The sequence below is a fragment of the Cinclus cinclus genome, chromosome 2 (assembly GCF_963662255.1).
Source record: "Cinclus cinclus chromosome 2, bCinCin1.1, whole genome shotgun sequence".
NCBI lineage: Eukaryota > Metazoa > Chordata > Aves > Passeriformes > Cinclidae > Cinclus > Cinclus cinclus.
The window spans coordinates 93,714,041-93,728,784 of record NC_085047.1 but is presented as its reverse complement, the minus strand read 5'-3'; the positions used below and the strand labels follow the sequence as shown (position 1 = coordinate 93,728,784).

The 14,744-nt window shown below is 39.0% G+C and overlaps 1 protein-coding gene across 1 annotated transcript in view; it reads right to left on the bottom strand.

The window, feature by feature from the left end:
* The window catches only part of COL4A1 (collagen type IV alpha 1 chain), a 67,467-nt gene that overhangs the window by 43,658 nt on the left and 9,065 nt on the right, over positions 1-14,744 (bottom strand). The window contains exons 3-12 of the mRNA XM_062514963.1: positions 5,830-5,919; positions 5,695-5,739; positions 4,128-4,172; positions 3,956-4,018; positions 3,801-3,854; positions 3,624-3,650; positions 2,207-2,290; positions 2,032-2,094; positions 1,387-1,422; positions 801-842 (exon numbers count right to left, since the gene is read on the bottom strand). Of these exons, the coding sequence (XP_062370947.1) occupies positions 801-842; positions 1,387-1,422; positions 2,032-2,094; positions 2,207-2,290; positions 3,624-3,650; positions 3,801-3,854; positions 3,956-4,018; positions 4,128-4,172; positions 5,695-5,739; positions 5,830-5,919 (549 nt within the window). The remainder of the gene's footprint in view (positions 1-800; positions 843-1,386; positions 1,423-2,031; positions 2,095-2,206; positions 2,291-3,623; positions 3,651-3,800; positions 3,855-3,955; positions 4,019-4,127; positions 4,173-5,694; positions 5,740-5,829; positions 5,920-14,744) is intronic.

Below are 14,744 nucleotides of genomic sequence, written 5' to 3'. Positions count from 1 at the left end.
TTTTAAAAAAAGCCTTCGTAAGTAATATAATTTACTTATATCCCAAAAGCCCTCCGTCAATGACACTCACAAAAAGATTCTGGAGAACTGCTCGGACACATTATGAATTTACTGAATAGCCCTTGAATGCACGCAGTTCTTGGCTCCCAGAAACACAAGGCACTTTAGCCTAGACCTCTCAGTGTGAGAGGTAAGAGATTAAAGCTCACATGTATTACCTCCCATTTGATGCTAATTAAGAGAATAAATGGGATCATGGAGCACATCTGTTGGCTTAGATTCATTCAAAAGTAAACCACTCTGTGTGCTCTGAAACCTCTTCCTGGTTGTGTCAAAACACAATAAAAGGGGAGACAACTGAGAGATCTGCTTTAAATGTGTGCATTACCAAACCAAAATAAGGCAGACAGGCCCTATAGTCCTACAACAATTAACTCAAATCATTCTGAACAGCACATTAAATTTCATCCCTTAGAGCTAAATTGATTTTTAAAAAATCTCATGGTGAGTGCTAGCATTCAGAATAAATGTTTCCAGATCTGCCTACTGCAAATTAAAGTAGCTTTCCAGGCACAGCAGGAAAACAGGATGGTGACCTAAATTAATGTCAGGTACAACATCACCATTAGAAAGGTCTGTAGCAGCTCATTTCATTTAGTAAGTTACAGATTTACTCAAGTCTTCTAAAAATTACAGCATTGATTTTCTCCATTGATTGATTTCAAGAATTTTCTTTACTCAAAACAAAATACCAAGGATATTTCTGACAGTTGTTCTCTAGAAGTTTACAAGAGACTTACCTTTTCACCTTTGGGACCCTGAAAGCCCAAGCCCATGTAGCCCTGAAAATGTAAATTACATATACCTAGTCAATTTTTTTTCTGCAGTGCATAAATGCATATAAATAAAAATATGAAGGTAATATGTACTCATCTAATGCTAAGGGAAAATATAAAAGACAGAATATGTCTTTTAAATGCAAGTGTGGAACAAAGAAATCATCATGTCCTAACTTCCCTGTTTTTTAAGTCCTGTGTCACAGCAAGTTGTAAAAAAAAAGATTTAAATTCACCAGATAATTTTATTGTCAATACGCTCTTTTACCCAACACTTTAGTGAAAATGTTGACATTTTTTAATTAATTCAAACAACCATAGAATACTGTAATTAATACTGATTTGATCAAGTGAGATAACAGGGCTAGACAAATGTGAAAAAAGGAAGTGGTAAAAATCTGTCATTATGATGTTCATTAAGACACAGAAATAGATCCCAAAGTATAAAAAAACCCCACACCTTTAAGACCACTAGTTTCCAGAGTTTTGAGGATCAGATATGCAAAATAAATAAACATATGGACTTAATATTTGTATTAAAGAGTCTTACCTTCTCGCCTGGAAGTCCTGGTGGCCCTGGGGGACCCTACAAGACAATACATTTTAGCATGCACATGTATAGAGTGCACTAAGTGGAATAATGCTTCATTATATGGAAACAGAAAAAAGGCAGATCTTTTCATTAAATCCAGCAATTTCATTTTGCCCTTGATGTGCATAATTTGCAACTTAGAATAAAAAAATAGCAACAAAGAGAATCTGAGATATCCCATTAATTATTATAATAATAGATAGATGATAATGTGCTTCCACGATAACACTCAGTGCTGCTACCCATAAGAATAACCTCAGCAAACATTTAGATTTTGATCTGGATGCTTGGTACACGGTTTATCTTTTATAAATTAAACTGGGGAAGAGAGGAAAAGAGGACTAACAGTTACAGTCTCTCCCCCACTAAAAGACCTTCCAAGAGTGCAAGAAGAGAAGAGGACTGTAGGAGCAGCTGCTACTGAAAACCTGTGTTGCCCAGTAACTTCTGCCATGGTAGAGTTCAGAAGGCTGAACATGAAGTCTGGAACCACATGTTGTCTTTCCCAAATCCCAAACAAGACTTGCTACACACACCTTCTAGACCTTCTTCTTCAATAAAGATCTGTAAGTGAAGTGCAAATCACCATGAAAGAAAACTTACTGGCTCTCCTGGAGGACCTTGTGGCCCCATTGGTCCCTGAAACCCTGAAGCTCCAGGTGGACCCTATGAAAAATTCAAATGGCGTCATAAGAAAGTGATACTTATACAGTAATTTCATTATACTGATTTAATTTTAATTGAAACTCACTGCTATTCAAACATCATTTAGACTTACAGGCAGTCCAGGTTGGCCAGGAAACCCTTTTTCACCTTTTAGCACACCAGGAGTTACAAGACCAATCACTTCACCTGGATCTCCCTACAACAAGAAAAGAAAAGGAGTAAATCTTGAGCACGAATTCAAATACATTCAAACCTACCAGGAGAGGAAAGTTGTAGCTATGCATACTTTGGAATCATTTGGAAAGCTGACTTTTAAAAATCAACTTTTCTTTTAATTCAGCTGAAACATAGAGATATTAAAAGTTAAGACCTTAATTGCCAAATGTACTCTAAACCTGCCTGAAGAGATTCCAATACCAAAATTATCTTCATACCTCACTTCCTGTATTGTAATGGGTAATGCAATTGCAATGATTTTTCCATGAAATCAATTACTACTACAGCGTCACCACACAACTGGAGCATCTGACCTGGCTGCTCAGAGAAGTGGTAGCCTCACAATCTCTTTCCCCCACTGAGATCTTCATGCTTACACCTAATTTTGACATAAAGGCCATTTATGGTGTTCCTTTTTCTCAGGAAAGGAATACACTTAGTCTTACTTTAGAAAACTATTCTGATCACCATCCTTTTCTTTGTGTCCCTTCTTTTGAGAGTAAAAATCCCATATTGCCTGTGTTTTTGTACAAAGTTACAATATTGTAAGTGATTTTATTTCAATTCTGTACCTGTGCATACATGCCTAGGGAAGAAACATCTGAGTACTTCAGTATTTCTAGAAATGAGTCAGCTCTTTCCATGCGACAGTAAGAGAAATGGACATTTTAATAACTTGGGTTGTCATGTCATTACGAATTTGAGATTACTTTTAGACTTATATTTAGCTTACAGTTTCAGATAATATCTGTTCATTTTAAAGACAAAAGGCTCTCAGATGTCATTCAATGCTTCCTTCTCCCGTTCACAAAATGCATTCAGATACCTAGTTAGTCTGATTTTTTTCTTTATTAAAACTGTCTAGTATATGTTGGATGATTCTCATATAATGTGGTATAGGACTTTCTTCCACTAGCATTATCCATGTGAAACTTTTTAGATAAATCAAATGCCAATATAAAACCAAATGTTTGAATCATAAAACCTATCTAAATCTTTATAAACAATTGAGTGGCCACCATAGTGTTTATACATTATTAATGGTATATACTACTTCTTTTCTGTTGTAATCCATATAACACTTACCCTTTTAAGACCTGCATGGAACAACACGTAAGTTCAATTGTTATTAAGTGGGGAGGTCACCCCACTGTCTTCTTTTAGTGGGGTTGCAAAGCAGAGTACAAAGTGAAACAAGGCAATACAAATTTCAGTCCTTAAGTAAAGACTGCTGCCAGTCTTAAAGGGTGTAGAGATCACACAAATTCTTATTGTTAGAAGCAGGATATAAATACACTTAAAGTAAAGTGTACCTTCATTCCAGGAGGTCCTGGAGGTCCCTGTGAAAAAAAAAGAACATATTTGTTGTTATTGCTCCTCAGTGTTGTATATACATTATATCTTAAACTCAATATAATTTCCTATAGTTATATTTGCATTTCAAGAGTCAGCCTGAAAAATGTGACTCAAGCAGGAAAGAATCTACTTACTATACTTCCAGTCAGTCCTGGTAAACCTGGGGGACCTACTGGACCTCTTTCACCCTAAGGGGAACAGAGAAATTGGTTTTGTTCAGGGAACATATGCATGAAGGATGTTTTTATTTCAACACAGAGATGCTGTTATAAACATCAGTAAATCTCACCTTTGTGCCATTACATCCTGGAATACCAGGTGGACCAGGAGGGCCATCTTGTCCAGGAATGCCCTTCATGAAGAGACAGTAAAGAAATTAGCAATATTTGGAATAATCCAGATCACATGTCACAACTAAAAGTTTGATGTTCCTTGTCAAAACATAAATACTTCATACATACAGGAAGGCCTGGGTTTCCTGGAAAGCCTGATACTCCTGGGGGGCCCTGCAATTGAGAAAAACACAAACTGAAATGACAAATCCACAAAACAGCAAGGACAAGCTGCAGCTCAATTTGCATCTCCAATGCTGATAGTAAAAATCAGTAGCATTTAAACTTGCTTGACAAAATAGCTTTGATCTTTAAAACCTCTCAAATATATCACATTAGTAATGAATAACTGAAAGCAACCTTTTATATTTCGTTAATTTTTTTAACAGTAGGAACTAGATCAGAGCCTCATGTAGAGGTAAAGGGAATGCACAGGTGTTCCCTTCTCACAAACATTGTTCCTAAAATGAAATTTACTGTAGGCATCTCTTCACAGCAGAAGATAATGTTAACACACCATAAAGATGCTTCTCTGTCTTTCATACTCATCAGTGCATCAATTCATTCTTATTATCAAAAATCCTACCAGTCTGAGATGATTCTTTCTCATTGAACAGCTTTTCAGTTTAATGAATCAGGCATTTAAGTTGGCACATCATTTTCATCCTATCATCTTACTTATCCATGCAGCATTTCCTAAAACATGTACTATGAAGCAGCAGAAATGTATGGGAATCCTGAGCTCAGATAGTGTTTCTGCCTCTTTCAAAACTTTATAATTGCTAAAAAATATTTTACTTACTCTGCAGCAAACAAATACATTTTCCAGGAGGTGCCAATTTACATTAACACTCAGGATACCCCAGGTCAACACAAACATCATGGATTGAAACACAGATATCTTGATCTAGCAGAGTACCCTCTCTGTAACACCTCATAAACTGCATTTCCATCAGTAAATTCTATTTGCTGCAGCAACTGCAGGCAAATGAAGAACAAAAGTGAGATGGCATTTTGAGAAACTGTGAGCAAGAGGCTATAGCTGGAAATGTATGCATCATTACTGGCCAATTACTCTTTCATCATGGCATTAGGAAATGTGAAAATTCTCAGAAAGAGCTTGGCACCTCACAAAACCTCAACAGGCACAGCCCTGGCCAATATAATATGCTAAAAGAAGTGCTATATAAGTGCCCCATTTAACAGAAATGACAACAGGATGATCACAGATATTCAGAGCCTCTTCTGGCAAAGTTAAGAAATCTTTCTCCCCAGCTTTAATTTGCTCTGTATCATTTTTAGCACATATGTGCTCATGACTGTGTCAGCTTCTCTGCTGGAGTGCTTCAAGGGTAGATGGCAAATACAAAGGAGAATTTTCCTAGAGGAAATAAGGTTGGTTCATTCTGAAGTTGGAAAAAAGCCTTTTTGTATGTCATGAAGATATTGTCATGAAGATATCAGAGGTATATTAAAACCAATACTGTTGACACAGTGATAAGTATCAGGTAGCAAAGCAAATTACTAAAGGTACTGGCTGCCCAGTGCAGCAAGAACTTCAAAGGTAAAAGTGAAAATTTTGAAATTATTGTGCAGCTCAAGGGGATGTCATTCATTAACACAGAGACTTCCTCTTGCACTTGAAGGCAGCCATACTCAAGGACATCAGAATTGCAAGAAAGTTGACAGAACTCACTCTTGTTCCCTTTGTTCCTGGCAGTCCTGGTTCTCCAGTATCACCCTGAAAAGTAAAAGAGAAAGCTTTATCTTTTCTTGGAACAACACTTAGGGAAATCTGATTGTTTTGAATTCTAAAGCTTAAAGTTCTTACCTTAAGCCCTGGTGGCCCAGGGGGACCTTCAGGTCCTTGCATTCCAGGAAACCCAATCACACCCTGTAGTCCAGGCAAGCCCCTTTCTCCCTGTGGAAGAAAAAAAACTAATTAGCAACTACACAACTGAAGCTCCTTCTTCAAATAACTCACATATCCAATTTCCATTCTCGAGGAACCTGTTAAGTGGTAAAAATCTACATGTGACAGCAAAGAGTTCATGTTGGTACTCAAAAGAAGGATTATTATAAATAAAGAAATATTTATGGGTCAATAATAGATTGTCAGGGGCTGAGCGTGGCACAACAGAACAGGACTCTTTAAATATTAGTTAAACCTTTTTTCTGGATAGTGCTCTTCATAGCAGATTTATTCTCCTGGTAACAGGAAGGTCACTTTAATAAAACCTACCTGCTTTCCTCCAGAGGTGCTGCTAAATCCTGATAGAAAATCTAACAGCCCAAATCAGCAACTAAATTTCTGAAAACCATAAATATCACTGGTCAACTAGTGTATGAATGGCAAATACCACTCTTCTTATACACCATTCACAACAGCAGGTTTTGGAGACCAGGTTTTTCCCTTAGACTTGAATTTCAGGGTAGATCAGAGATGGGGAGCTCTGAGTTACAAGAACTTCCCAAGAAGCTGAACACAAAATTGTATTTGTATGTGTCATCCTTTTGATTCTCCTTTAATTCTGTACAGGACACCTGTCCGGTCCCTCTCCCTACAGCTCCAAACGTATTTAAATCAGATAAATCTAGAGGCAGAAAACCTATCCACATTCTAGATCAATATTGCAGCCTTTATATATTCAATTATATTTGGATTCCCAGTGAAACAAAGAGGAACATTATCTGAAAAAAGGATGCAAATCTACACATAGAGAGAGGGGAGAAAAACTTATGCATGTCAATTCCTGGAAACAGCAAATCAAGCAAATCAAAAGCCACTTGCTCCATGCAGGAAGTAACCAGAGTTGTGCTTTCAAGGTCTGATTTGGAACAAGCAGAAATACTTCATACTGTCAAAAACTATGGGAATATTGGATGAATAAAATGTTACTGTGAAAGTGCAAAAAGAAGAAGTTTTACAAGTTTGGAAAACAGCTAAAAACATGGCACCTGCTTTAGAAACTCCAAATACTGCAATTTTCAAAGGACAGCAAAAAGAAAATTAAATTAACAGTGCTCAAAACACACAAAGGGACACTACAGAGACTTTAGGATTTTCAGCAAAACAGCAAGAGATGAATTTGCAACTTGCATTTAACAAGCAATTTAGTATTTGATTCCAGGATGGGGATTAACAACGAACTTTTCTCCTGTTTTCTCGGGACAAAGATTCCCAGAAATATGTTGGCTACTTAGAGGTCAACTGAGGACTCAGTCCACATGAGAACATCTGAGTCTTGGAGAGCTCATTTGTCCAGGAAGTGTAACAGGCATCTTGCGAAGGAAAAGTTATGACATGCAGACGGAGGAAACTGAGTGATAACCAACAGACATGGTGCTTTAGTGTCAGAAGATGAGAGGAACTGGAAAATTTGTGGAGTCACTGGGTTGATGTTATTTTTTAGTTCCTTGTCCAGGATTTTGTTAAAACGAAGAGACAAGGGGGAAGGGACATTATGGATGGGTATGAACAGCAGGGCCAAGGAAGGAGGGAGAAAACTTTAACTGAGATGATAAAAGCAAGAGAAAGTAAAATCAAAACAACATTCATTTATTAAAAATTCCTGACAGAAAAAAAATACCCTGCTGCTTCTCCTCTCCATCTTCCCACAAAAATAAAATTTCTCAGTAAAAGAGTATTTTCTGAGACAAACACTCCGTTTTTCCTTGAGGTGCTGAAATGGCATGTTCTTCTCTATTTAATTCCAAATATTTTTTATCATGGTTTGAGAAATCTTTATTTGGTTAGAGCCAAATCTGAAGCAGTGTACTAGACCAGAAAACAAAGCAAAACAAAGCAAACATCAGAACAGCTGGAGAAATATGTTTCTAGGTCAGCTGTAGAGGTACAAAGTCCAAGTTCTAAAGTAACCAAAATTCATTTGAAAAGTATTTTAAGGAAAAACACATCACAATGCAGGTCTCTGAATGAATGTTGAAATAATTAGCAATATGAAATAAATCTGTAAAGTTGAAGAAATTACATAAACCCATACTTTGACTGGGTAATTTGCACTGCTGTCACAAGCATACTTCTACAAAATCAGTTGTTAAGTCCTTCAGACCAGAATTTCACACTGAACCCTGAGCACTTGCTCTCATGACCTGCTGCGTGATAAGTTAAGGAAGGAGAAGACACTTAAGTACATACAACAGGGTCTTCCAGTGCTGAAGGAATGTATAACATGTGCAAATGAGAAGAAAAAAAACTATTATTTTGACACCCACAGAGAAACATGCCTCATGTGTAACACATGTGACACATCAGTAATGTGTAACACAGCTGATACTTTCGACACTCAGAACTTCTGCCCCTGGGGATTTCACCACACTTGGAACCACAGCACTCTGCAACACAGAAAAATAGTCTTTCCTCCATTCCAAACCAATGTTAAAACTAAGGTTTACAAATCAGATTTTCACTTGGTCTCAGGCCCCCTTAGACCATTCTGGAACTGTAAAAGGGCTTTAGCTTGCCTGTAAATCACTTACTAAGGGAATGACTGCTTCAGCTGGCCAAGGAGGTTACCTAAAGGCATAAAATACATATAAACTTGCAGCTTCTAAGGCAACTATAGTCAATTCTCTAAAGGCTGTCTTCAGCCTTCCAGGCTGCCCTGTCTGAGGGGTAAACAGCTGGAGGAGCAGCCTTGAGACCATAACAAGTCACTTTGAGCGAAGATACATTCAGGTTTCCCTGGAAACATTTTTATTTTCCCGATTTAAACTCTTAGGCCAAGAAGAAAAACAACTGGCTATTTGTCCAGAACTTCTGGACATCCAGTCAAGGTACTGGATGTTCCAAGGCCTGGAAAATATAACTCCTGAGCATGTGGAGGTCTGTACCACCCCAAAGCCGGCAGACTCAAGATTTCTCTTACTGGAACTGAGCTCATCTTCTTGTAATAGGGGAGTAAGGAAACATAAAAGAGACTGCATGTGTGAGAGCTGCTGGGTCCCTCTCTGCATGCAACCTGCCACCTTGGCTGCTTATTCTAACAGGGAATCATGGACTTACACACTGCAAACACTTCTCCCTCTACTCTGCCTTCACATTTGATTTTAATGCAAAGTAAGTTCAGGTTATATAGTCCAAACTAAGTATTGTGCAAGAAGTCCACATTTCTGAAGCTTTAGGCTACACAATTATTGGGATTTAACTCCTCCATGCCACCCATGGACACTCAGAGAACTCAGGGCAAGCTGTTCCACCAAGACCCAGTAAGAGACCTAGGGGGTCTCTGGGGTTCCAGTCCATTTCTTTAGTCCAGGTCTTCCTGGACTTTCTTTGTACAAAGTCTTCCTCTTTATACAACAGCCTTAGAAAACTAATGGTGCCAGTGCTTGTAAGGACTAACGAATAAAGCTTTTACTTCAATACTCCTGTTTGAGTTAGTACAAACTTCCATCATTTTTTTTTTTTTGCATCAGTGATACTACACTAAATTACAGTAAAATTCTATCACAGTATCTACGCTGAACAAGAGAGTACAGAAACTCTACCATCCTGAAACTGTAAATTCATATGACTGAAGGGTATCCTAATGTCACTGAGTAGATCAGACCCCACAGATCACTGAGGTAACAATTATACTGCTGCTTTCCTACCTAAGGTGGCTTACTTGGAACTTCAAGATCAGATGAAGCTATCACTTATTATGCTGTACAGGACAGACATAGACATTTCCTGAAGGTGCCTTGCCTTGCATGGAAACACTTGACCTGCTGCATCCTTCCCATGTTTGCCTGCCTGCTCCTTTCTTCATTCACTATTCCAGCCAAACAGCCCAATAGTAAGTGCTCATGCAACATTTATGCTGCAACTCATTAAGCACATACACTGCATAAATTGGCAAGCACCAGGTCATCACTGCTACCCTACTTACTTTTTGCTCAGCACTGAGATTTCTAGCTGTGATGCATGAAGAGCACGAGACTCCAACTGAAAGGGTTATGTATTGTTCAAGTTCCAATATTCACAGCTGCAAAATCTTGGCAAATAATATTGAAAGAGCTTCTGCTTCTTACAAATCAATTCATGAGACTCAAGAATTAAAACAGATGTAACCATGTCATCTGTACCTCTGCTGATTCAATGCAAGCTGTCAGAAAGCACAAAGGAGAACACATTACTCAGCTCACAAAAATGCATATTCTGCCACTCAGCTGCTGAAAATGTGGAGGTGCAACGTATAAAGACAGCAGGTGCTCAGTCACCACTGCACTCATTTAATAAGCAAGATGTCTGTGTTAGCTCAGCTTTTGTGAAATGCCTTTACATTCGGTAGTTCAAATTAAAATTGAATGGACTTCTGAAGAGACATGAACCTTTTAAGAGCTTAACTGAATAGGCTGACATTTTTTTCTGACACCTACCCTTCCAAATTAGCCATGAAATGCTGTTTGGCACACGGAACAACTTCAGATTGCTAAGTCACATAAAGTAAGCAATTTCAGAAGATTCAGCTGTAATATATCAAGGGCTGAGGGGGAGGAAATAATCACCACCCCATTATAAATTATTTCCCCTATTACTTTGCCTAGGGACTACTGGACTGGGAGATACTAGGCTTGAGAGATTGGTAATGGATATAAATCAACTGCTTCCCAAAGTGTGGGCTCACAGGGTGTCTGTGTCTGTACAAATATGATGTTCTCAGGCTCTCCAGAGACTCAAGCATATGGTGAATAACAATGTGAAGAGCTTCCCAAAGCCATTTGCAAGATGTTTCATTTCTTAACATTTGTCTCTGCCAGAGATCCCCCACAGCAACTAAAACAGCAGGACAGACACGTGTCTATCCTTCAGCTGAAAAGGCATAAAACTCAGTCTAAGGGAAAGATTTCACAAGGCAGCTAAAGTGATCTATCCAGCAAAGGTGGCTCTTCTTTTAAACGGATGGTGCCACCTTATCCTTTACACCACCTGGTATGATTCCCTCAGCCTCCACTGCACCAGTTCAGCTCACTAAATTTACTCCCTTTTCTTTTGTGAGCGAGCTTGGTCTGGCCTATGTGCGCTGAGGAGCTCACCAGCTGTCCAGGCAGCTGCCAAAGCCAATGGGAAGAGGACATAGCAGGACACAAGGAGAGAAGGGACATAGCAGGACACAAGGTGGAATGGCAGCAAGAGCAGTTTCTCACACCAGCACAGTGGGGCTTGCTGGAGCTCATCCACCACAGCTCCTCAGCTGTGCCTTTGCTGCAAGGGAAACTGAGCTGGGAGCCAACAGACCCCTGCCCTTGCCAGAGGTCTGTCTTCAGACCAGTGTCACTGGTGACTCCAACGCGTTGTGAACTCAGAATTCCTCTCTCAAATGCACGTACTATCCTGTTCCCAAGAGTTAACATTCACTGAACTGAAATTCTACCTAGGGCATATTTGGCAAAGAAATGCAATGATTTCAAGACAAAAATTGACAATGCAGTTTCCAATAAGAGTAAAAAAAGCCTGACTGTTAACAGGAAAACCTGTCATTCAAAACAGTCATCACACCTTGATGCTCCAGCACAATCTGAAAATCTACAGCAATGGACAACAGCCTTGCAGTGTATTACATGGTTTCTACCAGACTATCCCCAGCCACACGAGAGGTGAATGAAGGCTCTGTATTTGTTCTTTCAGCTGATGTAACTGCGAGCACAAAAGTGAATTGGCTCCAAGGTGCTAGAGCAGTAATTACAGCACGCAGTGGGAAACAGCGCTGTGCGACCTGAGTAACGCTCTCAAGTCACAGCGTTTCTCTCCACACTCTTTCAACATATGTTAGAGAATTGTAATTGGCTCAGTGTTACTCAGTGTTTCATTAGAGAAGACGCAGAGACGAGCCAATTCTTTATTAAAATGGTATTTTTAACCACCAGAGGGAGTACTGGCCCTGACTATATTTCAGGAATAAACTAAACTTGTACAATAAACGTCATCTGTTTGTCCTCAGCTGCACTTAGCATTTTCACTATTTTATTGAAAGTGTGAAGTGGATATCAGTCAAGCAGAATTATTGCTATATGCTTACAGGACATGTGTCCTTAAATGCACTGAGGATGTTTAACATTACAAAATTCCCACTGCACATTCTTCAGCAGAATCTATCTGCACCATAGCTATACAATTATGGAGCCACACAAGTAACAAGTCATTAATTACACAAACATAACTCTGCAGACATGCAAAGAATCTGTGTAGGAGCTCTGTAAAGATCTTGGCTCACCCAGAAGTTTTGGGGCTGAGTTCCTGACAGTATGTGGAATGGAAGAGGGGCTAAAGCAGAGAGAGGGGGGAGAGTCAGCAAAATCTGGATTCTTGCATTGCCAGGAAGCATCTGAAAGAACTCAGTTCCATAGAAATGTGAGTGCAGCATTTTTGGCATGACTAGCAGAAGGAGCAGCCATGAAAGTCAGGCTGGCTGAGGCCCTGAACAACCTCCAGCACTGCCAGGGCTGCTCCACATCAGAGTCGGACACGTACCACAACAAAGGGCCACCCCAAAGCTGTTGGGGAACAGCACTCTCCTACTCATGATCTCTTTGCCAAGGTGCTCGTTCTGCATCTCCTTCTCGCTTTGCTCTCTCGCCAGTGACCTTCACCCGTGGGACTCCTTCAGTGCTGCAGACAAGTGAGCTCTCAGGCTGCATTTGGAGCGGAGGGCACTGGGAAGGAAGCAGCTATTCATGGTGCAGAAGCAGTGCCATACAGCACCCTGATTATCAAATCTCTCTCTGTTTTTTCACTCTCTGACAGGATTACTCCTCCTGCTATGAAAGTATCCTTTCTCAAGGATGATGAATTTACAACACTGAAGAACCCCTGCAGCTTGAGGTGCAAGATGAGCCCAAACCTCCAATGGAAACTCCATTGATATAAACATTTAATTAGAGAGCTTTTCAGGTTTAAGGTTCAGGGACTGAGTCTGGGCCTCTGCCTCCCAAACACTAAAGAATGTTTAGAGCAAAGCATATTTCTGTGGCACCTCATGGCTGCACAGAACATTCCTCAGGAAGCTGCTAAGTGCTTCCCAGGAGTATAAAAATAGAAATACCAATCTTTGATTGTCCTTTTCCCTACATATCAGTATCTATGTGTTTAGCTGGTGCTCAAGTATATGGATATACACTGTGTCTCAAAGAAATTCAGAAGTTAAATAAGAAGTAAAATGAGTGAAGTAAAATTAACATTCAAAAGCCAATCGTCTATAATTTAATTGATGCCAAGCAATTGGTTTCATATCAACATCATACAATTTCAGCTAAACCAACTATATGTAAGACCCTCTCCCTATATAATTTAGAATTCTTCTTCATGTAATTCCTCTTCTTCCTTGTTATTCCTCATTTTCCAAATGTAGCAGTCAGTTTTTTTCAATGCAGCTGCTCAAAGTTCACATTTTAGGACTTCTTGAGCCATGCACACTCTTATCTTACGCTCTCAATATTTCCTTATATTTGCATGTCTTTGGTTCATGTATGCTTTGTGTGATGCTGCATTCCAGAGTAGACAAATGTTACAGATCCAGAAGTAGCTGGGATGCTGAGGGGATACATATTTATTCATAGCACGGATCGAGGGCATGGTATATGAAGCACAGAAATAGAAAATGAGAGAGAAGAAGACAATTGACAACAATTAAACTTTATCTTGAGCTGTGGAAGTCTGCCTACACAGAGTTTGTCAGTTTAAAGTATGAGGTTCATTGTCTTTATGTTTAAACTTTTCTGGATAAAAAAAAAAAGGAAAAAGAGCCAAACACAATAACACTGCCTATGATGTTTCAGAAGGAAGTCACACAAACCTTTTTACAAAGGTACATATCTCCAATTTTATTTTATTTTATTTTTTAAATCTTTTATTGCACTTGGGTCAAGGAGCCTCTTCTCATCAGCAAGAGTCACTCAGGGGAACAGAAGTACCTCAAAGAACCATAAGGGAAGAGGATGTTTGAAGGACAAATGTGTTTGCACTGTAAAAAGAAAAAGGAAATTCTATCACCTGCATGCAGGTTGAATCAAAAGGGTGCCATATTTCCCACCCCTTCTAATCATCTGTTGAACACATTAGGTCTGAGTAACTCTTCCTTTGTTTTATTACACATTGTATTAAATCACTTCCAGTGTTGAACGTCCAAGAATATAAGGAGTAAAAATGCTCCACACCCTTCCTACTTCATTAATGAAAATTATTTAGCATTTGTTTGCATTTGGCATTGTTTAAAGGCTCACATTTAAACATGAAACAGCAAAGGAAGAAAAGGGTCTTAGACTACTCTGGGATTTTTAATTTATTTTTGTTCAGATCCTAGACCGGGAATGAAATGTGACGTTACATGCAAGTTTTATTCTCTTGCCAAAGGTTCGTCATGGACATATTTACAGAAAATAATCTCTTCCATAAATAGTAAAAACATGGGCAGCTGATCCTAGAGAGTACGGACTGCAATAAAGTTCTCATAACGAGGTACTCATATCTTGAGGGTATATGACAGACAGTACTAATTGAGACAGTGCTAGTCTGGCTGCTTTTTTGGGTCAGGTTGGAAATGGCATTTCTAAAGATTTAAACATTTTCAAAGTTCCATAGGAGAAAAATATCTTTCCACAAAATAGAGGAAATATTCTGGCTTCTGACTTTCAATCATATAAATATTACAAGGCAGACAACATTGTGCCTCAAAAGTGTCAATCAGTGCTTCTTCGCATTATTGTTTATTGATTCAACCAGATCCATTGTAAAACAGACATGAA